Genomic DNA, 22316 nt, shown 5'->3' with positions numbered 1-22316 from the left:
TTTAAAGAACTTTATTGGCATGATTGTGTCACTTACAATATTGCCAAAGCATTATACATAAAACAAGAAACATACAATAACACAATATTAACAAACATTAAGGTGCAATTAAGCTAAGGTGCTGGGTGATGGATGAAGTACTACTGCAAAATAAAATAGAATCAGAGGATATTTACAATATAAAGTAGACTTTGAAATATAAACATTGGAAGTATACAAATGTACATTTATGGAGGCAGATGAGAGGTAAAATAAAAGTACTGTACAAGATCAGGGCTGTGGATTATTTCTGATGGTGTGTAACTGATAAATGAATTTAGCAGCAGCTGATGGGTGTCTGTCTTCCCCCAGTAACATCTTCATTTGATCTGAATCTGAAGAGTTATGAAACTCTGGTATGAGCTTTGAGATTTTGTCAAAGTGTTTTTCTCTAAGCTCTTTATATTTACCACAGTAAAGGAGAAAGTGTGTCTCTGTTTCGATCTCACCACTGTCACAATGGACACAGATTCGCTCTTCTTTTGGGAGCCATGTTTGTCTATGTCGGCCTTTCTCTATTGCCAGACTGTGATCACTGAGTCTGTATTTAGTGAGGATTCGTCTCTGCTTTACATCTCTAACTGTGGAGAGATATTCTGACAGACTGTATTTTCTGTTTAGTGCCCGATAGCATTCTAGTTTACTTTGGTTTTTACTTTCATTATCCCAATGATCCAAATATAAAGTTTGACTTTCTTTAATGATTTGGTTTATTGTGGTTTGTTTGCGTTCATTAGTGCTGGTCTGGAGTTTTAGAGCCAGTTGACAGATGGGACTGGTTTTAGGTCTCTTCTCTTGAGTTTTAAGGGCTTCATATTGAAGTGTGTTCGGGGGACTTGCGCTTAAGTGTGACCAGAATTTAAGGGAGCGTTTTTGGATGTGTATTATTAGGGGATATCTGCCTAATTCAGCCCTGCATGCATTAGTAGGTGTTCTTCTCTGAACTCTTAAAATATTTCTACAGAATTCAGCATGCAGGGATTCCATTGGATGTTTGTCCCATTTGGAGTAATCTGTTAGGCATTGTGGACCCCAAACCTCACAACCATACAGAGCTATGGGCATTATTACACTATCAAATATTTTACACCAAACTGTAGCAGGAATGTCTGTTTGTTTAAATTTGCCTTTGATGGCATAGAATGCTCGTCTAGCTTTCTCTTTAAGTGCATTTACCGCAAGACCAAAACCGCCTGATGCGCTGATTTTTAACCCGAGATAGTCGTAGTGTAAGGTGTGTTCTAGTGCAGTGTTTCCTAGAGTAAATGTGTATCTGTTATCCTGTAATCGTGCTTTTTTCTGGAAAATCATAATTTTAGTTTTTTTCAGATTGACCGTCAGGGCCCAGTTTTGACAGTATTTCTCCAGCAGGTCCAGGTGTTGCTGTAAACCTTGTGCAGTGTCTGACAATAGCACCAGATCATCTGCATACAGAAGAGCTTTAATCTCTGAGTTGTTTAGGATGAGACCGGGTGTGCTGGATTGTTCCAGTAACACTGCTAACTCATTAATATATAAGTTAAACAGAGTTGGACTCAAGTTACAGCCCTGTCTCACCCCACGCCCTTGACTGAAAAATTCTGTTCTTTTGTCACCGATTTTAACTCCGCACTTGTTTTCTGAGTACATGGATTTAATGATGTCATATACTTTTCCTCCTATGCCTGATTGTAGAATTTTATAGTATAAGCCGTCGTGCCATATCGAGTCGAATGCTTTTTTAAAGTCAACGAAACATGCATAAACTTTGCCTTTGTTTTTATGATGAACGTGTTGATTGACTAGCGTCTGAAGTGTGTAAATGTGGTCAGTGGTGCGGTGGTTTGGTAAAAATCCAATCTGACTTTTACTTAAGACGTTGTGTTTGGCAAGGAAGGCCTGAATCCGAGCATTTAAGATACCACAGAAAGTCTTCCCTAGATTACTATTTACACAAATGCCTCTGTAGTTATTGGGGTCAAATTTGTCTCCGCTTTTATATAGCGGGTGTATTAAACCTGTACTCTCTCTCTCTCTCTCTTTTCTCTCTCTCTCTCTCTTCTCTCTCTCTCTCTCTCTCTCTCTCTCTCTCTCTCTCTCTCTCTCTTTTCTCTCTCTCTCTCTCTCTCTCTCTCTCTCTCTCTCTCTCTCTTTTCTCTCTCTCTCTCTCTCTCTCTCTCTCTCTTTTCTCTCTCTCTCTCTCTTCTCTCTCTCTCTCTCTCTCTCTCTCTCTCTCTCTCTCTCACTCTCACTCTCTTATCTATATAGAGGAGTATATTGTAGCACTGTGCATGAACTTTGACTTTGGTTACCCTGTGGGGAGTATTTCTTTAAAACAGAAACAGTATGAGATACTTTTGGGACGTTTGTTACTACGTTCAGAAGTGGTTTTATGGGTTCTGATAAACATTTTTTGGCTCAGGTTCTGTAAAAGGGGTCTGTTGGGAATGTAGATGCTGAGAGAAATTAAATTTATGCATTCCTACCCTTAAAAAAAGAAAAAAGAGAGAGAGTCAGATATTAGAAATATATAGACGTGTTAGATGTGTATATTAGTGTGTGTGTGTGTGTGTGTGTGTGTGCATGCATGCATATCTGTGTGTGTAGTTTAGTAGTAAGGTTACTAAAACCTTTTAAAAACTTTCTTTTTTAATAGTTTATAACTAGTGAAACCACAAGCAACTGTACATTATATTTTTATAGTAAAACAACGCGAATTTTACAATTTCTTGAAAAAAATTAGAGTGCTGCTTCTCGAATTGTTTAGTTATCAGGCATTTATATTTTTTAGATATTGTGTAGCATAATGATTTATGTTAGTGTGTGTAAGATGAAGTATGGATTAGATATTGTGTAAAATTGTGATCTATAAGTATGCATTAGATATTGTGTAGCAGGGACGTGCACAGACATTTTGAGGGGCAGGGGCTCAAGTGAAATAAAGGGCACTTCTCATAATTATGTATATTTTTTTCATTTTTTTTTTTCAACAAAAGTATATATATTAACGCAATTCTGACTTCCTTTTTTTTAAAAAATTATTAAAAACGTTAATTAATTTTATCTTCCTCAAACTCACACAATTGTTTAATTTTCAAAAGATGTCTACAAAATAATCAGTTCACACAGACACCATGGTCTCCTTAGTAGTAGGTTTATAGAGCAGCAAAGGAAGCCATTACACAATGTGCATGTTTTGAAAACATTAAATTACAAATTAATAACAAATGTGTTAAAATGCTAAAAACAAAGTTGTGACTGCTGAGTTAGCGCTACATGCCAATAAATGCTATGTTAGCGTTTAGCTGATTAGTTGTTACTCAAAATGTATTTTTGTCTGATAAGGGCTCAAAATATACGGTCTGTTTACTAATTTGAGCTTCTGGCATGAGCCTCAGATCAGAGCTCAACATTATTATTCATGAGCCTTTCAAATAGGGCAAAAATAGACCATTTCATTCAAATGACAAATTCTAGGGTTGTAAATGGACATGTAAAAACGTTTCTGGATAATTTTTGCACTTAATAAAGCAACATACCTTCTATGTAATTGTCAAAGAACAATTTAACATATTATGACAACACATCCTATGGCACCTTTAATCTTAGGTTTCATATTTATGAGGGTTACACATGTCAGAAACAACAAATATAGATTAGGCCTATTTTATTTGTATTTTATATTTTACTTTTTTGTGATGTCAGTGAAAATTCAGACTGAGCAAGTAAAATACTTAACCATCAGATTTCTTCCCAATCTACTCCAGCACTCCAGTATATAACACATTATACTTATTTAACAGCCATTACAAAACACGCAAACAAAAAAGCTTACTACTGCAGTTAGCAATTAGTTTATTGTTTGTGCTTTATTATTTTCTGAGCAGTCTGTTTAAACTACATACACTACACTGTTACAAGTTTGCAACTCTTCAGCTTAATATGGGATTGCCATGGAAAACAATGTCCCTGAATCGTTATGTGTAACAACGTGTCCCATATTTTGCGCATAAAACTGTTAATATAAGAATGCTTTCTTCCTCACACACTTACCGATAGTGCCTGCATAATCATGCACATGATCGCGTCTCGTTCAGGCTGAGCTTTGGCGCTTGAAGCGCGAATGGTGCAGCACGAGTGTAGACAAACCAATCATAAAGCGAAGTAAGTTAGAGAGGCGGGACTAAGGAAAGGTAAAGCCAATCATATTAGCGATGTGAATTTTGGAGGCGGGACTCATCTTTTAACCGTTTGTGTGCCACAAATAGCGCTATTTTTCTATATAAGAGTTTAAATCTCATTTAAATTATTTCTGAATGAATTCATGTTAAATTAAATAAGCAACAAGTAAAAAACACAAGAAACAGACAGACATCAGTTATAAGAATAAAGATCTTTTTTTTTTTTAAAGCACCCCAGAAAAAAAGGGCACTTTCTCTCCAGGAATAAAAAAGGCAGGTGCTCAAGCCCCCTTTGATGTCTATGTGTGCACGTGCCTGTTGTGTAGCATAGTGATTTATATTAGTGTGCGTAAGGTGAAGTATGCATTAGATATTGTGTAGCATAGTGATTTATATTAGTGTGTGTAAGGTGAAGTATGCATGAGATATTGCATAAAATTGTGATCTATATTAGTGTGTGTAAAGAAAAGTATGCATTAGATATTGTGTAGCGATTTATATTAGTGTGTGTAAGGTGAAGTATGCATTAGATATTGTGTAGCATAGTGATTAATATTAGTGTGTGTATGGCAAAGTATGCATTAGATATTGTGTAGCATAGTGATTAATATTAGTGTGTGTAAGGCAAAGTATGCATTAGATATTGCGTGGCATAGTGATCTATATTAATGTGCGTAAGATGAAGTATGCATTAGATATTGTGTAGCATAGTGATTTATATTAGTGTGTGTAAGGTGAAGTATGCATGAGATATTGCATAAAATTGTGATCTATATTAGTGTGTGTAAAGAGAAGTATGCATTAGATATTGTGTGGCATAGTGATTTATATTAGTGTGCGTAAGGTGAAGTATGCATTAGATATTGTGTAGCATAGTGATCAATATTAGTGTGTGTAAGGTGAAGTATGCATTAGATATTGTATAGCATAGTGATTAATATTAGTGTGTGTATGGCAAAGTATGCATTAGATATTGTGTAGTATAGTGATCAATATTAGTGTGTGTAAGGCAAAGTATGCATTATATATTGCGTGGCATAGTGATTTATATTAGTGTCCGTAAGGTGAAGTATGCATTAGAGATTGTGTAGCATAGTGATCAATATTAGTGTGCGTAAGGTGAAGTATGCATTAGATATTGTGTAGCATAGTGATCAATATTAGTGTGTGTATGGCAAAGTATGCATTAGATATTGTGTAGCATAGTGATCAATATTAGTGTGTGTAAGGTGAAGTATGCATTAGATATTGTGTAGCATAGTGATTAATTAGTGTGTGTATGGCAAAGTATGCATTAGATATTGTGTAGTATAGTGATCAATATTAGTGTGTGTAAGGCAAAGTATGCATTATATATTGCGTGGCATAGTGATTTATATTAGTGTGCTTAAGGTGAAGTATGCATTAGAGATTGTGTAGCATAGTGATCAATATTAGTGTGTGTAAGGTGAAGTATGCATGAGATATTGCATAAAATTGTGATCTATATTAGTGTGTGTAAAGAGAAGTATGCATTAGATATTGTGTGGCATAGTGATTTATATTAGTGTGCGTATGGCAAAGTATGCATTAGATATTGTGTAGCATAGTGATCAATATTAGTGTGTGTAAGGTGAAGTATGCATTAGATATTGTGTAGCATAGTGATTAATTAGTGTGTGTATGGCAAAGTATGCATTAGATATTGTGTAGTATAGTGATCAATATTAGTGTGTGTAAGGCAAAGTATGCATTATATATTGCGTGGCATAGTGATTTATATTAGTGTGCTTAAGGTGAAGTATGCATTAGAGATTGTGTAGCATAGTGATCAATATTAGTGTGTGTAAGGTGAAGTATGCATGAGATATTGCATAAAATTGTGATCTATATTAGTGTGTGTAAAGAGAAGTATGCATTAGATATTGTGTGGCATAGTGATTTATATTAGTGTGCGTATGGCAAAGTATGCATTAGATATTGTGTAGCATAGTGATCAATATTAGTGTGTGTAAGGCAAAGTATGCATTAGATATTGTGTAGTATAGTGATCAATATTAGTGTGTGTAAGGCAAAGTATGCATTATATATTGCGTGGCATAGTGATTTATATTAGTGTGCGTAAGGTGAAGTATGCATTAGAGATTGTGTAGCATAGTGATCAATATTAGTGTGTGTAAGGCGAAGAAAGCATTAGATATTGTGTAGCATAGTGATTAATATTAGTGTGTGTATGGCAAAGTATGCATTAGATATTGTGTAGCATAGTGATTAATATTAGTGTGTGTAAGGCAAAGTATGCATTAGATATTGCGTGGCATAGTGATCTATATTAATGTGCGTAAGGTGAAGTATGCATTAGATATTGTGTAGCATAGTGATTTATATTAGTGTGTGTAAGGTGAAGTATGCATGAGATATTGCATAAAATTGTGATCTATATTAGTGTGTGTAAAGAGAAGTATGCATTAGATATTGTGTAGCATAGTGATCAATATTAGTGTGTGTAAGGTGAAGTATGCATTAGATATTGTGTAGCATAGTGATTAATATTAGTGTGTGTAAGGCAAAGTATGCATTAGATATTGCGTGGCATAGTGATTTATATTAGTGTGCGTAAGGTGAAGTATGCATTAGAGATTGTGTAGCATAGTGATCAATATTAGTGTGCGTAAGGTGAAGTATGCATTAGATATTGTGTAGCATAGTGATCAATATTAGTGTGTGTATGGCAAAGTATGCATTAGATATTGTGTAGCATAGTGATCAATATTAGTGTGTGTAAGGTGAAGTATGCATTAGATATTGTGTAGCATAGTGATTTATATTAGTGTGTGTAAGGTGAAGTATGCATGAGATATTGCATAAAATTGTGATCTATATTAGTGTGTGTAAAGAGAAGTATGCATTAGATATTGTGTAGCGATTTATATTAGTGTGTGTAAGGTGAAGTATGCATTAGATATTGTGTAGCATAGTGATTAATATTAGTGTGTGTATGGCAAAGTATGCATTAGATATTGTGTAGCATAGTGATTAATATTAGTGTGTGTAAGGCAAAGTATGCATTAGATATTGCGTGGCATAGTGATCTATATTAATGTGCGTAAGGTGAAGTATGCATTAGATATTGTGTAGCATAGTGATTTATATTAGTGTGTGTAAGGTGAAGTATGCATGAGATATTGCATAAAATTGTGATCTATATTAGTGTGTGTAAAGAGAAGTATGCATTAGATATTGTGTGGCATAGTGATTTATATTAGTGTGCGTAAGGTGAAGTATGCATTAGATATTGTGAAGCATAGTGATCAATATTAGTGTGTGTAAGGTGAAGTATGCATTAGATATTGTGTAGCATAGTGATTAATATTAGTGTGTGTATGGCAAAGTATGCATTAGATATTGTGTAGTATAGTGATAAATATTAGTGTGTGTAAGGCAAAGTATGCATTATATATTGCGTGGCATAGTGATTTATATTAGTGTGCGTAAGGTGAAGTATGCATTAGAGATTGTGTAGCATAGTGATCAATATTAGTGTGCGTAAGGTGAAGTATGCATTAGATATTGTGTAGCATAGTGATCAATATTAGTGTGTGTATGGCAAAGTATGCATTAGATATTGTGTAGCATAGTGATCAATATTAGTGTGTGTAAGGTGAAGTATGCATTAGATATTGTATAGCATAGTGATTAATTAGTGTGTGTATGGCAAAGTATGCATTAGATATTGTGTAGTATAGTGATCAATATTAGTGTGTGTAAGGCAAAGTATGCATTATATATTGCGTGGCATAGTGATTTATATTAGTGTGCTTAAGGTGAAGTATGCATTAGAGATTGTGTAGCATAGTGATCAATATTAGTGTGTGTAAGGTGAAGTATGCATGAGATATTGCATAAAATTGTGATCTATATTAGTGTGTGTAAAGAGAAGTATGCATTAGATATTGTGTGGCATAGTGATTTATATTAGTGTGCGTATGGCAAAGTATGCATTAGATATTGTGTAGCATAGTGATCAATATTAGTGTGTGTAAGGCGAAGTATGCATTAGAGATTGTGTAGCATAGTGATCAATATTAGTGTGTGTAAGGCGAAGAAAGCATTAGATAAGAGATTTTTACAATTTCTATAAAAAACGAATTTTTTAGTTATCAGGCATTTGATTTTTGCAACATAAACCCAAAGAGGCTTCTGTTTTTTTATCACAAACATAAATTCTGTCCACATCCGGTGATGTAATTTCACAAATATACTTTTCGCTCTCTATTCCTCTTTCTTTTGTTGAATGTGTGTATTTTTAGTGTGTATTTGAGAACCCCAAATATCAAATGCCTTGCAGTCAGCAGTAATTATTATGATGTAATGTATGATGTCACCATGACCCGCACTGAAATATAAACCTGCAGATCTGACGTAAGGGTCCATTTCTACCCTCAAGCACTGTAAATTTGCCCAATAACTGACCCTGGAACAGTCAGACCTTTAGTCGTCTACTTTGTAAACATTACAAGAACAAACGATCCCCCCAATCAGCCCTTACCTGTTTCAAATATCATCTGACACACAGAGTCTTTAACATTACAGACCTGGTCAAGAATGATCTGTTTCCTTTGTATTAAAGAGTAACTCTTCACCTCTCCAAAAGCTTTACAAAGTGCATGTGACGTCAGGGTCAGACCTGTGGAGGTGAGGGGTAAGAAACAGATTGGGTTTTGTAACTGTATAGCACGTATTTGCCATTGTTGTCACTGGTGATACAAAGTTGAAAAGTCTAAGCTTTATTTACAGTACTACAAAACATGGATCACTTATAATGATAACATGCAGCTATTTTTAGTAGACATGCGTGGGGTTTTAGATCATTCCCAAAATACTTACAGGACACTTTTATCTCATGCAGCAGTGTCGCGATGTTTTACTCAGAACTTTGGCGCCCTCTGCTGGTCATATTGAGCATCACTGCAGATTTCCAGAGTTCAGTTTTACTTCAGACAGACAGGTAACTACATCTTCAACTTTACATTGAGCCATTATAAACTATAATATTTATTCAGGTGTTGTTTGGAAAAAGATAACTGCCCATCTGTTTCTCTATATACTATGTGTAATGGAGATTAATAATTAATATGGAAAAATTTATGCACAAAGGGGGCGAGAGAGAAAGAGAGAGATACTGATGAATGAATCGAAATAAAATGAATGAATGAATAAATAAATAAATAAATAAATACATATATATAATTATTAGGGATGCACCAAAACAAAGTTTATATTCAGCCTACCAAAAATTAACCATGGTTTTACTAAAGTTAAAACAAAAACAATATAGTTAAACCATGGTTACCATCTCATGACCATGGGTTAACTAGTACCACGATTTTACCAATAGTAATCAATACACAAAATATGCTATGCAAACTTAGGAACTCAATTGCAGTTTAATCTAATGTCGCATATGCTGGTTTTATTTTGAAAAGTAAATCAAAATCATAACAATATTTAAAATGTATACTAGTCAACATTTGAAGTGGATCAAAAAAGTTTATCAAAGTTGTCCTATGACAAGAATTGGCAAACATTTTGGTTTTATGACAACTTGTAGACGAGTGTATTACAATAAAATATTTTTTATTAATTAAACATATTATTTATTACAAGTGGGTAAACAAACAATATTTAGTATAGTTTCCCATAAGGCAAAAAAATATTTTCAAACATAATTTTAATATATTTAAAAATATAAAAAAATGGCCAAAACAATATATGTAGGCCTACTGAAATAGGCCTATGTTTTTAAATATTTTTTTTGTATGTTTTGAAATATATTTTAAAAATAAGTATATTTTATATTTATATTCACCTCCATTGGAAGAAAAACTTTGTATGTTACAACCCTGTATGTAAACATAACATGTTTGTAAATATTAAAATTAAATATATTTTTAACGGCAAAATTATACTATATTTTATACATAGGCTACTTATGCATTTTATATTTAAATGTTATACATTTTATATTTAAATGTTATACATTTTATCCAAACTTTTATATTTTGGCCTGAAAATATAGTTTTTGCCACATGGGTTGTACAATTAGAAATTTGTTGTCCCTGAAAAATACTTTTAAATATATGTTAATATAAGAAGCTTAAACTATATATATTCAAATTCAAAAATAAATTTAACTAAGCTGTACTTTCTTTAAAACATATTTTTGGCCAAAGAAATGTATTTTTTTTCCGCGTGAGGCTGACTCGAAACCTAACTTTATGGCCCTCAAAAATGCTCAAATGATAATTTTCTTTAAATCTACTGATATAAGCAGGTTAGCAAGAGGACAGAAATATTATTAGCCTAATATGAAGACAATATACGTCTGTTAAATGTTATAAACATTTGTTTGTTGCGCGTGCCTGTGTCAGTCGCTCTAGTCGTCGTCACGCGGCTGTCATGTGATTGTCACGTGATTAAACTCCAGCTCAGATTTCCGTGTCTGCGTGGAAGGAGGAAAAAGTTGCACGTCAGGAGTTAAAAGTTTTTCTTTTCGTTTCAGTTCAAAAGATAAACAGCGTTAAATCACATCAGAGATCAGTCTGAGTTTAAAAGATGTCTGCGAGCATTTTGTCGTATAATGATCAGACTTCGGTGGAGTCTGGAGTGGACGCGGCGCAGGAGAGCACCAGCACCACAAGCACCACCGTCAAGATGGGTCTGTTCAGCGCTGAGTTTAAGAAGTAAGAGCACACAAACACATACTGTACGCACTCATTCACTCACATACATGCACACAAATACAAAATATACGCTCGTACAAACATACACACATACAGTACATACAACTAAACAGACATACTTGCACACAAGAGATGCACACATACTGTATACCAACACATACACACTTAACTCAGTCTCACATATACATACATACATACATACAGCACTGACACAAATCAAAAAGTTTCATAGCAGCATATTTACCTTTAAAGCATCTTCTGGAATTACCTCTTTGAAAATGAATGGAGACTGAGAGACTGTCAGTAATTTACTCTGTCTTAGATTTCCTTTTGTGTGCCACAGAAAATAAAACCAACAAAAATGTAAGTTAGTTCCGCAGGAAAAATAATATATAGATATGAAACAATTAAGTCAAACATTGTTAATTTACATATGCTGTAAGATCTGTTTTGTTTGGTGCGTTGACTGCTGATATTTGTTTTGGGAGGACTTTTGTTTTTTGCACAGTTACAATTGTAAATTCTGTCATCATTTACTTGCCTTCAAGTTGTTCCAAACCTGTATAATTTTTTTTGCTCTGTTAAACACAAATGAAGATATTTTAAAGAATGTTTATAACCAAATTCACTTCCATAGTATTATTGATTTTACCAATACCGATAACCAAGTTGGTCTCTCATTGTAAAAAAATGTGCAGCATTTTCAGAACAAATTCAACTTAAATTTATAAGTTATGTAAACTTTTTTTAAGCCAAAACATAAAAATAGTAAGTTGAATTGACTTGCAAAACCAAGTTGTTTTAACTTTGTGCTGCATTTTTGACTTGCTGATAAACAATTAATCAACCAATACTGGGTAAAAACAAAACATAACACGCAAAGTGAAACAGTGCTGAAATGTATTGCAAGTAATAAAACAACAGTACTGAACCATGAAAATGTGCTAAATGGAATAAATGTATAAATATATGAATTATCTTAATAAGTACTGAAGTAAATACTTCTGTTTAAACATTTAATGATTATCTTTATAAAAAAGAACTGAAATTAGATTTTGAATTTGTTGGATATGTTAATGTAGCAAGCAGCTGCATATAGTTTCTCTCATCATTAACTTAAAATATGGATAAAAGTAACCAGCTGGAAATAAACTAATGCAAATCGATAGTAATAATCATGACATTTATCATTTTGGTTGAATTTATCTGCGTGTGTTTTTGTGTAACTGTACTAATATTAGTGTCCTGTCAGCCTTGATGACAAACTAGGTTTCTGCTGTTGTTTCTCTGCTAATGCATCTATTCAGCAAATGAATTACTTCATAATGATATGATGCACTCGGAAAAACAATCGGCATGGATTTTTCAACCAATTAATTATTGGTGCCATTTAACCGATTTTGGTCTACCTCTAATTATTTTTCCTACTATAGAAATCAATGGGGCCCCAGATCTGCCTACAAACATTCACTCTATAAAAGCATTACGTTTTTTATGCTACTCAACACATTATGAATAAATTCTTATAGTTTTTATTAGGGATGTTACGATTCAATCGCATGTCCCATTAAAAATGCCTGTCTGAAATCGATTCTGAATTGCAAGGCTGCGTTTCTTTGTTTCATGCACAGCTTGTGTGTGTACTACGGCATTTGGTCAGTAGGAAGTCCTTATCAATCTTAAATCATTAAGAGTCGGAGTCGTTTATAACGTGCATTTAAAAAAAGCAACACTCGTTAAGTAAAAGTCATTCAAAATATTTTTTATTATCATGAAAATACATGAAACAATTTGAAGAATAGCGATATAAATATCCCTGTAGACATTTCCTGGAATAGCATTTGTAATGATACTTCTTCTGTGGCACAAAGGGAGTTTCTGCATGAGAGCGCCCCCTGGCGTTCGGATGTGCCGGGATTTCACCGTAATTCATTCAAATTCATTCATTAGCTGTGTCTGAAACCTTTCCCTCGTTCACTCATTCACTATTCCCTATATGGGGAATGAAAATTGAGTCCACTATATGGGGAAGAAGCAAATGAAAATGAGTGAGCGATTTCGGACACTGACGTAAATATCATGCGTCAGAGAGCTGTCGCAGAGAGTCATCATAAACACCTGTGTGGCTTTATTGATTGTGCTGTGAAATGGTGAAGTTTACTTTCTTACTGTTTTTCACATTTTTCATGTTTATTCTATTAGTTGATAATAAAGAGAGCAAAACAACTGCTTATAATATGTATTTACTGCTGTTTATTTATTTATTATTTGTTTAATAAAAATGTGTATTAGATTTTAAATAAAAGATAACACAATTGTTTTTCATTTGTTTATTTTCAAAACGTAGAAAATAACTGACAACAAGAAGTAACAAAAGTGTATAAACCTAAATGTTTGGTGATTACTGTCAGTATCCTTCAGCTGATTCAAGTTAAGCGTTCGTCTCCCGTTGCATCATGGGAAATATGAGTGAACGAGTGTACATGGAATGTACCCTCAAAATCAGAGTGCATTGTGGGTAAAAAGTAGTGAATGAATGTAGGGGAATGAAGTTGTTCACTCAGGTTTTGGACACCACTACAAAATGGCCGACACCCGATATAGTGCACTATATATATAGTGGATAGGGAGCGGTTTCAGACACAGAAAACTCGCATTTGCATGGTTAATCGTTACACCCCTAGTTTTTATTATTATGTTTCTAACATTGTATGTATGTATGTATGTGTGTATGTGTGTATAGTCTTGGCATTAATTGTGGACAGCAAAGTAAGAATCTTTACTCAGGGAAACCAGCTTTCCTCACTGGGTATATGACAAAAAAAACGCTTGTATTTGAATGTGTCATTTTAACAATTTACGAGTCATTTTGTGTTAAATAAATAAAAGTGACAACACAAGATGTGTTAAAAGTAACACAAAATGTGTTCTTCCAATAATAACACAGAGATTTTTCTAGTTTGGGACAACGCATTTAGTGTGTTAACACTGATTGTGTTGTTTTTTTTAGCTTCTCCGTTTTAAGAGTGTTCTTAAAATATCTTTGTGTTTACTTGAGCAAAGAAATTTATACAGGGTTAAAACCACTTGAGGGTGGGTGAGTAAATGAAGACAGAATTGACATTTTTGGGTAAAAATTTCCTTTAAAGGAGTATTAAATACTTGTTCTAATTTATTTTAGTCAAGTCTGTTTGAATCCTGGAGGCATAGAGCTCGTTCTCCAGTAGGGGGCAGTAGTCATCACTGAGCGCTGTTCAACTACTGTATTTATAGAAAAAAGTTGGCTTCCTTGCTTAATATTATGATGTTGTATATAAGCATTTATCCTAAAAATGTCTCCTGCTTATACTGCCTTTATTTTTATACTAAATATTTGGATCCCACAGGTTTGTTTTAGACTCTGTTATTGGTTATGTTTGTCTAAGCTGGTGGTACCCAAACTCAAGGACTCGAGGAACTGTAGGGTCATCTGTGTTTATCTTAAACATATATTGAAAGCCAGACAAGGTTTCATGTCTAATGCCCATTGCAGTCTCTTTATGTCCCTTAGGAACATCACTCAGCATATGTGGTAATAGCATTAAAAAAAAGCCTCTGTGAAATTACAAAATCCCAAACCAGAACCTCTCTAGATAGGAAGTCTGTTGGTGTTTCCTGCATAAATGATCCTGTTAATTGTCTAATCTGATGGGACACAGGAGAATTAGATCATTTGTTACTCCAGAAATAAAGTCAGACAGTTCTGCTAAATCTTGTTTTGTTTCCTGCTTCCAGATTATGCTGCTTGGTCTCTGTTGAAGTTATGGGATCAGGAATGACATGTGTTCTTGTGTTTGTCATGTGCTGGTTTTCTTTCCTTCCTTGAGTGTATGGCAAGCATTATAATGAAGGTTAATGTTATTTAGACTTAACTGAATCAGCTCTCTCACATGACTGAAGCAGAAGGGAAAAAAGAGGTCTTTTTTATAACTAAATTCCCAGTAAAGGGTTAAGTGCCCGGTAAAGTAACATGCTAATGTGACTAGAAGTCTTCATTCATTTTTATTCCCTACACCTGTAACATATGTAGCCTAAAAAGCACCCCTGCTAGATTATGCTCCCTACGATCATAGATATGTATAATAAAGGCTAGATGTCTCGCCCGCGCTGCTGGCCAATAGATGTCGACGTACGCACCTGGCGGCCATCTTGTCTCAGTCAGCTCATTCACTCGTAGCATTGTGTTTTAATGATGCATGCACTTTTAAATAACCATAACTTGCTAAATTTTCTACCGTGATAGGACGCAGTGCCCGAAAATAGTCCTCTGCTATTGATAGTAACCAAGGGGACTATTTTTGGGCGCTGCGTAATATCACTACGCCTGCTGCAGCCATGTTACTGTGCATTCAGACCGCCACCGGCGAGAGCTTCAAAGTGGCCGGAAGTCATTCATTTTCAATGAGCTCCGGCGAGCAGCGGCGCGTCATGTACAGCGTGACCGTCGAGGAGAGTTGAAATCAGCTCAACTTTATGGTAATGAGATATGACGCGGTTCGGCGGCAACCAATCGAAAGGCGGAAATGTTCACCGGCAACCAATCGGAAGGCGGAAACCTCCGCCTGAGAGGAGTTCAGAGAATGCATTCGAGCGTCAGAGCGTCCACTACAACTTTTCTTTAGCGTCGTTGTCAGGGCAGCCAGAGCTTTTATTGACGCTCTCGCTGGTGGCGGTCTGAATGCACAGTTACATCAGCAAAGTCCTTGATTATTACGCCAGAATGAGAGTATAGTTCCTAACCATATCTGCCTAGAAAATCACAACTTTAAATTTTCCGTCGGTCTTAATACACGGTAACTACAGAAGAGTCAAGTTTTAAATGGGAATAATATCTTTGATAATTTTTTTTGCGCGATGCTAATGGTCTAATCAGATTCAATAGATTATGCTAAGTTAAAATCAGCTGAATGGATTCCAAAATGGTGAAAATCAAATGTTTATGGGAGCTGGAAAATGAGCATTTTTCAAAAAAAGTGGAGTGTCCCTTTAACAGTCTTTGGTCTTGGTGTCACGTTTGATGGTCTTGAGTTTATTGCTTATATACGTATTATGTTCATACACTTAACAAAGAGCGTAAAAAAATCCCTCAAACAGAGAGTCTCTGGCAACCCACATCAAGTATTCTTCCCACATCCTTTACCTCCTTGGCTTTTCTGTGTGAGTTTGTTGTTATGGTTGGTAGGTGGAAGTTATTCCGGACTGGACGTTATCAGGAACAGCAGACCAGGAATGAACAACGAGCAGAAGTGTAGATCAGGCTTCTGCTGAAATGTTTGCGCAGTCTAAAGATAAAGTCTGTACACTTCCTCTGATAGAAGTAGATGTGGTGAATGACCTCAGCAGGAGTTGATGTGCTGAAGAACATGAGGTTTCATAACATCATAATCGTTCTACTTTACTGGACTTTCTTTACCTAATAACATACAAAACCAGGATCGCGAAGAAAACCACCCCAGTGAGGTTAAAGATGCATAGATATCCCAGAATGCTCAGCGGCACCTGTGGCTTCATACTGTTTCTGTAAAACATGGATTAGATCTCGGTGGATCCAGAATGGACACAAATTATTTTTGGGAGAATCTGTTGATTGGTGTGCAGCCTGGTCTCCGAGCCCTCGTGGATGTAATTGATGTGTGATGGTCACACTGGATGGTTTTACAATTGTTACACGTGGTCATCATTAACCAGATGATCGAGACAGACTGGAGGACAGTGCTGTCTTGTTCCTCACAGCTGCTTTTTTTGTGCATTTGTGGCTTTGCGCTGTGACCTTTTTCTTTCAAGAAAAACAAATGATTAAAGCTTGATGATCTGCATTGGATTGATTTGGAATGATTGACATCTTAAACGTTTGCACTTCCTGACCATTTTGGCAGTGGGGGTCTCATGGATTCTCGAGATGGTTTGGGATGAAGTTTTTGAATGAATTCAGTTTGTATAACAGGCTTTCGAATTCACTCATAACCGTCCCGCTGTGGTGATCTTTAGACATTCATGCTACAAAGATGAACGGAGCTTTGGCCAGTTTGCGCTCTGAAGCTTTTGGAGCGATGCGGAGCGCTCTCGTCTCCGCCGAAAACCTTCAGCTGACAGTGAGATCCGATCTTAGTTTAGAGGAGCGCGCCCTCACCGACAACCACAGCTGTGGTTCTCTGGAGAAACTTTGCAAAGGGTATGAGAAATTATCTTGCAGTCTTTTTTTATGAAAGGTAATTCATAGTTTATTTCTTTAGTTTAAAGGTGAAATGTATTTGTTTTTGGAAATACTTTAAATACTTTCTCCCATTCCTGGATGGGTTACAACATTTCTTGTCATCTGTTTGTTTGGTCAGGTTAATGATGTAAAATCTGCACACTTCTTATCAAAAGTTTTGAAACACTCGTTCTTAATGTAATGTGGAAAAAATATATTAATAATAATAATAAACTCGTCCAAACTATGGCATAAGACAAATGTAACTGTGGGAATTATTGGTGACAGTTTTACAGATTGGCAAGATGTGTGTATGTTTAGGCACTCCAGACTCTCATCTGTTTTAGTTATGTAATATGTCGGAGTCATGTGTATATAACCTGTGGTTATATTTGTAAAAATATAAATATTAGCTTACACGAAGTAACAATTAGCAATATCTTTTTTCATCATTTGTTAATCTTTGTTAAAGCAAGTACAGTTCTTCGTGTTAGTTCATGGTACATTAACCAATGTTGACGGGTACAACTTTTGTTTTGAAAAATGTATTAGTAAATGCTTAAATTAAGATGAAAAAGATGAATAAATGTTGTGTTCACTGTTAGTTCATGTTAGCTAATTCATTAACTAATGTTAACAAATGCAACCTTATTGTAAAGTTATATCGCAATTTTCATTGTATGTATAAAATGTTACCAAATGTTTAGGAACAGGGCAGCAAGATGCATTGAAATACCCAAAATTATCATATTGCAATGGTTTGCAATAACTGAATGATTTTAAGTTATGTAAAATCTAAGTTTTAGCTCGATAGACAGCAAAGATATGATGCTTTCTTTTCCAAAAATCAATGTGAAACATGTTTGCTGGTTATATATTTTTTTCTTTCGTTTTTAAATATATTCTTATACATTTTAAATGGATTTTAGAAACTTCAAGCATTATGCGTATGGGATATTGCATTATTTGATTCATATCGCATTTCCCCTTCAAACTTGGTCAGATCTATTTGGCAACTGAAGCTATTCTGCCAAAAATGGCAAAAGAAACATTTTTAGTGTTCGGCCGAATAAATTAAAAGATCAAAGGTTTTGATGATGCCATCAAATAGCAACCAGTGTAGAGAGAGAGAGGTGTGCATGCTTGGCAAAACATATCGGAAGTATTTTAAAGTGCCCAAAAAAGATGCTTTTTTGCTATTCTTAGTTGAATAGTTTGTAAGTAAACTGAATCTTTAATGTTAAAGGGGACAGAGAATGAAAAACTATTTTTACCTTGTCTTTGTTGAATAATTGTAGTCTACCCACATTCACGAACATACAAAAAGTGCTAGACATACTAAACATCTCAGTCTCATAGAAATTCCTCTTTTAGAAATGTCAGCCAGAAAACGGCCCAATTTGAAAAACTGATGCTTATGACATCACAGGAATCTCACTGCCCCTCCACTTTAAAATAATTGGCTACATTTTTGAGTGGCAGCAAAGTCAGCCAATCAGTAATGAGATTGCAAGTTAAGCCAGTAGGGGGAGACAAATAGGTGCAAAACCACTTGTTTAAAATCCCCCACCCTAGTAGAGCTATCTGAGAGAGGTTTTTAGGAAGCTTCTAAGGCATTACAGACCCAAACAAAAAATTTTTTGTCTAGATGTCACATCACAGAACAAGGATAAATACCCTGTTCAATCATTCTATGTCACCTTTAAATTTGTTTCTTTGCAGGAACGAAGATCTGAAGGAGATGCTGGAGAGCAACAAGGAATCACAGAAACTAGATGCTATGAAGAGGATAGTGGGGGTAGGTCATACGTGTATGTTTGTGTAGAACAGAGTGTCTATATCTGAGACAATCATTCATTTTTTCTATAGCCATATTTCAGAAAGTTCTTAATGGCAGTCGAAATGGGATCATTGCTTAAACCGTAAATTACATAAAATAAATCCTGATTTGGGGATAAAACATGTAAGGACAGGGCTTAAAGGGCAGGCATATCTCAACTTATTTCGTTTTATTCTTTATATCTTTATACCATAAATTTTCTGCCATTCCCGTTTCCTTAGTAACAGCGACCAGTCTGAATTTTAGGTAGATTGTGGGACTTCTTCATGTTTAAATAGTGTTTTAGTCTCTCAAGAGCTGAACCGATCTGTTGCCATTTCAACTAATAAGCCATGAATTAGAGTTGACTACTGTTTAGTTTTACTAGTATTAAAGAAACACGCTGACTTTTGGGGATTTTAGCTTATTCCCCATATCTCCCAGAGTTAGATAAGTCCATACATACCTCTGTGCGTCTCGTAACTCTGTCTGATGCACCCACCGCTAGCCTAGCTTAGCACAAAGATTGAAAGTAAATGGCTCCAGCTAGCATACTGCTCCCAATACGTGACAAAATAAGGCCAACATTTTCCTATTTATATGTTGTGATTTGTATAGTCACAGAGTGTACAAATAACAAGGTCATATGAGACACAGCCATCTTTTAACCGTATATACTGGGAACTATATTCTCAGAAGATGAAGCAGTGCTATTCACAACATAGAAATAGAAAAATGTTAACATTATTTTGTCACGTATTGGGAGCAGTATGCTAGCTGGAGCCATTTACTTCCAGTCTTTGTGCTGAGCTAGGCTAGCGGTGGGTGCATCAGACAGAGTTACGGCACGCACGGAGTTAAAAGAGGTATGTATGGACTTATCTAACTCTGGGGGATATGGTGAATAAGATAAAGTCCCAAAAAGTCGGCGTGTTCCTTTAACAAATATGTAAAAAAAATTCTCAGTTTGGGTTCTACTGTATGCTGGTTCATTCGGACTCATTTATGTGTTTTTGTCTTTTTCAGCTTATTGCCAAAGGAAAGAACTCATCTGAACTTTTTCCAGCCGTGGTGAAGAACGTCGCAAGCAAAAACATTGAGGTATGTACGTCTACACAACACGCGCACACATTTTTGAGATCTCTCACTTGTAATGACCTAATATCGTAGCTTCTCTATGCGTTTCAAAAGGAGGGGGTGAGCAGTTGATTGCAATTCTCACCAGTAGATGCCGCTAAAAATCTTTGCACAATATTGCGGCTTTAAAACACTTCATGATGCTGGATGATCTTTGAGATGGTCTAAAAAATTTGTGAAGCACTGTACAGTACATAAACACACAAACTAAACACACAATGGTTTGTCTACCACAGTGCAAAATCAGTTTATAGAAATAACACCCCTTGTCTTTTCTCAGCAAGAGGTTGAAATAACTAAAAGTGTGTTTAATTCATTTCCCTCGCTGTGTTTTTGTGTTCTGGTTGGATTTAAAAATACAATCGATCCTTGAATGCAGACCGCACTGCTGCGGCGTGGGCCCCTGTGGACAGGGACCCTGAAGCACATTGTTTTTGATCAGGCGTCTGACAGGGCAGCCCCGTATTGATGGAGAGCGAATGTTTAGGGGGTAGATGCAGAAAGAGGAATGTTTGGAGGCGAGGTCCGGGCTGAAGAGGACTGCTGGTGTTTTGAGGGCCCGTGTGTAATTAGTGGTCCACGGGCGCAGTCACGTTCCCTCTCTCCCCCACGTCTGACTCTCTGTACCGGGCAGCTGTGTGCCAAACGCTGCCTGTCTCTGGAGCTCAAAGACATGGCGACGCTGGCATTGATCCACACACACAAAAACACACACAGACACACGCTCTCTATGGGCCACAGGTGCTGTTGCTGAGAGCATTGATCCACTCACTGCAGGTTTGCGCGCATACATACACACGCACAATTATACACAACATGTGTGCATGTGAAAGTATACACTGAATCACACACGTCTTGTTTTTCTTTTCCTCTTATAATTTCGTCTCATAAATGCCAGCGGTTCGTTTGGCAGGCATCTAATTAACATGCGCGCGGATGCTCCAATCCCCAATCAGCAGGCCGCTGTATGTAAATGTGATTAAGCAGAGGGGCAGATGGGTAATGTCTCTCTTTATGAAGTGAGTAATGTTTTTCCATTTGCCTGCTAATCACTGCGGTGATGATGATGGAGCGCTTTGCCGCGACTTTCTTTTATCGCCGATGACCTCGCGTCACCTCGAGAGCTGGACGAAATTATGTGGAGGGCCGACCTGTGACCCCTCACCTTTGAGATGTGGGCGAGGATGGGTCGGGTGCGGTACGAGATGGGAAAACTTAGACTCTGAAAAGATGGATTTATTACACAAAGCTTTAACACGCCTTTCTCTTTAGGTTTCTCTTTAAACGTACAAATATAAAACCCAAAGCTTTGCCTCCGACCTATATAGGCAAACGCATAATGATATAATATTGTGTGTGTTTTAGTTGAAGAAGCTTGTGTATGTGTACCTCGTCCGGTATGCCGAAGAGCAACAGGACCTTGCCCTCCTGTCAATCAGCACTTTCCAGCGGGCACTCAAGGTAAGCTCCGCCCACATCTAAGCTCCACTACATTTGCCCCTCCCTTTACTCGTTTTCCATGCTTAAAGCTTTAACTATCACCCCTCTTTTTTTAAGTGTGGAGGTACAGAGGTGTTGTGTACCTCAGCCATTATTTGGTCTTGAAGCAAAATCTTGGTCTCTCTTAAAAGTTTTTCACTGACACGTTTGGAGTTATATATATATATTTCAAATAAAAAATTGTTATAGCAATTTAAATTTATTTTAGAAAATAAAAATTATGCAATAAAGAATGTATTTTATATTTAAAAACATAAAATGAAAATGTTTTACTCCCAAAACACTACAAAAATAAAGCCACAAGCCTCAACTAGTTCGGATTTTAGTGGTTTTACCAACAACAGCCACTAGGTGTCAACGGTTTGCTGCATAATCTTGTCACACATTAATAAATGACTGTCACTGCTTTATTATTAACTCATTCCCCCCAGCATTTGTTGGGATTTTCACAAAAGTTTCTCAAAATGTCTTCCAGGAAAATATATAAAAATATATGAACATAAAAATATATTAAATGAAAGAACAGACCCTCTGCTTTTAAACAAACAATAAATAAACAAACAAAATGGGGAAAAAACTTTCATCCTATCTATATTTTTTCTTTGCTTATAAATTCTTAAACATGGGTATTTTTCTTAAAAAGAATTTTTTTAATTTAATGTAATTAAATTTTTATGAAGAAGATTTTTTTAGAGATCAGATTCCGA

The 22316-nt window shown here is 35.7% G+C and overlaps 1 protein-coding gene across 1 annotated transcript in view; it reads left to right on the top strand.

Annotated features, from left to right (window-relative positions):
- Positions 1 to 10652: 10652 nt before the first annotated feature.
- ap3b1a (adaptor related protein complex 3 subunit beta 1a) overlaps positions 10653 to 22316 on the top strand; it is an 89650-nt gene continuing 77986 nt past the window's right edge. The window contains exons 1-4 of the mRNA XM_065243909.2: positions 10653 to 10921; positions 18876 to 18951; positions 19999 to 20073; positions 21475 to 21570. Of these exons, the coding sequence (XP_065099981.1) occupies positions 10794 to 10921; positions 18876 to 18951; positions 19999 to 20073; positions 21475 to 21570 (375 nt within the window). The 5' untranslated portion in view covers positions 10653 to 10793. The remainder of the gene's footprint in view (positions 10922 to 18875; positions 18952 to 19998; positions 20074 to 21474; positions 21571 to 22316) is intronic.

The sequence above is a fragment of the Paramisgurnus dabryanus genome, chromosome 18 (genome assembly GCF_030506205.2).
Source record: "Paramisgurnus dabryanus chromosome 18, PD_genome_1.1, whole genome shotgun sequence".
Classification (NCBI taxonomy): Eukaryota; Metazoa; Chordata; class Actinopteri; order Cypriniformes; family Cobitidae; genus Paramisgurnus; species Paramisgurnus dabryanus.
This window is presented reverse-complemented; position numbering and strand designations above follow the sequence as displayed.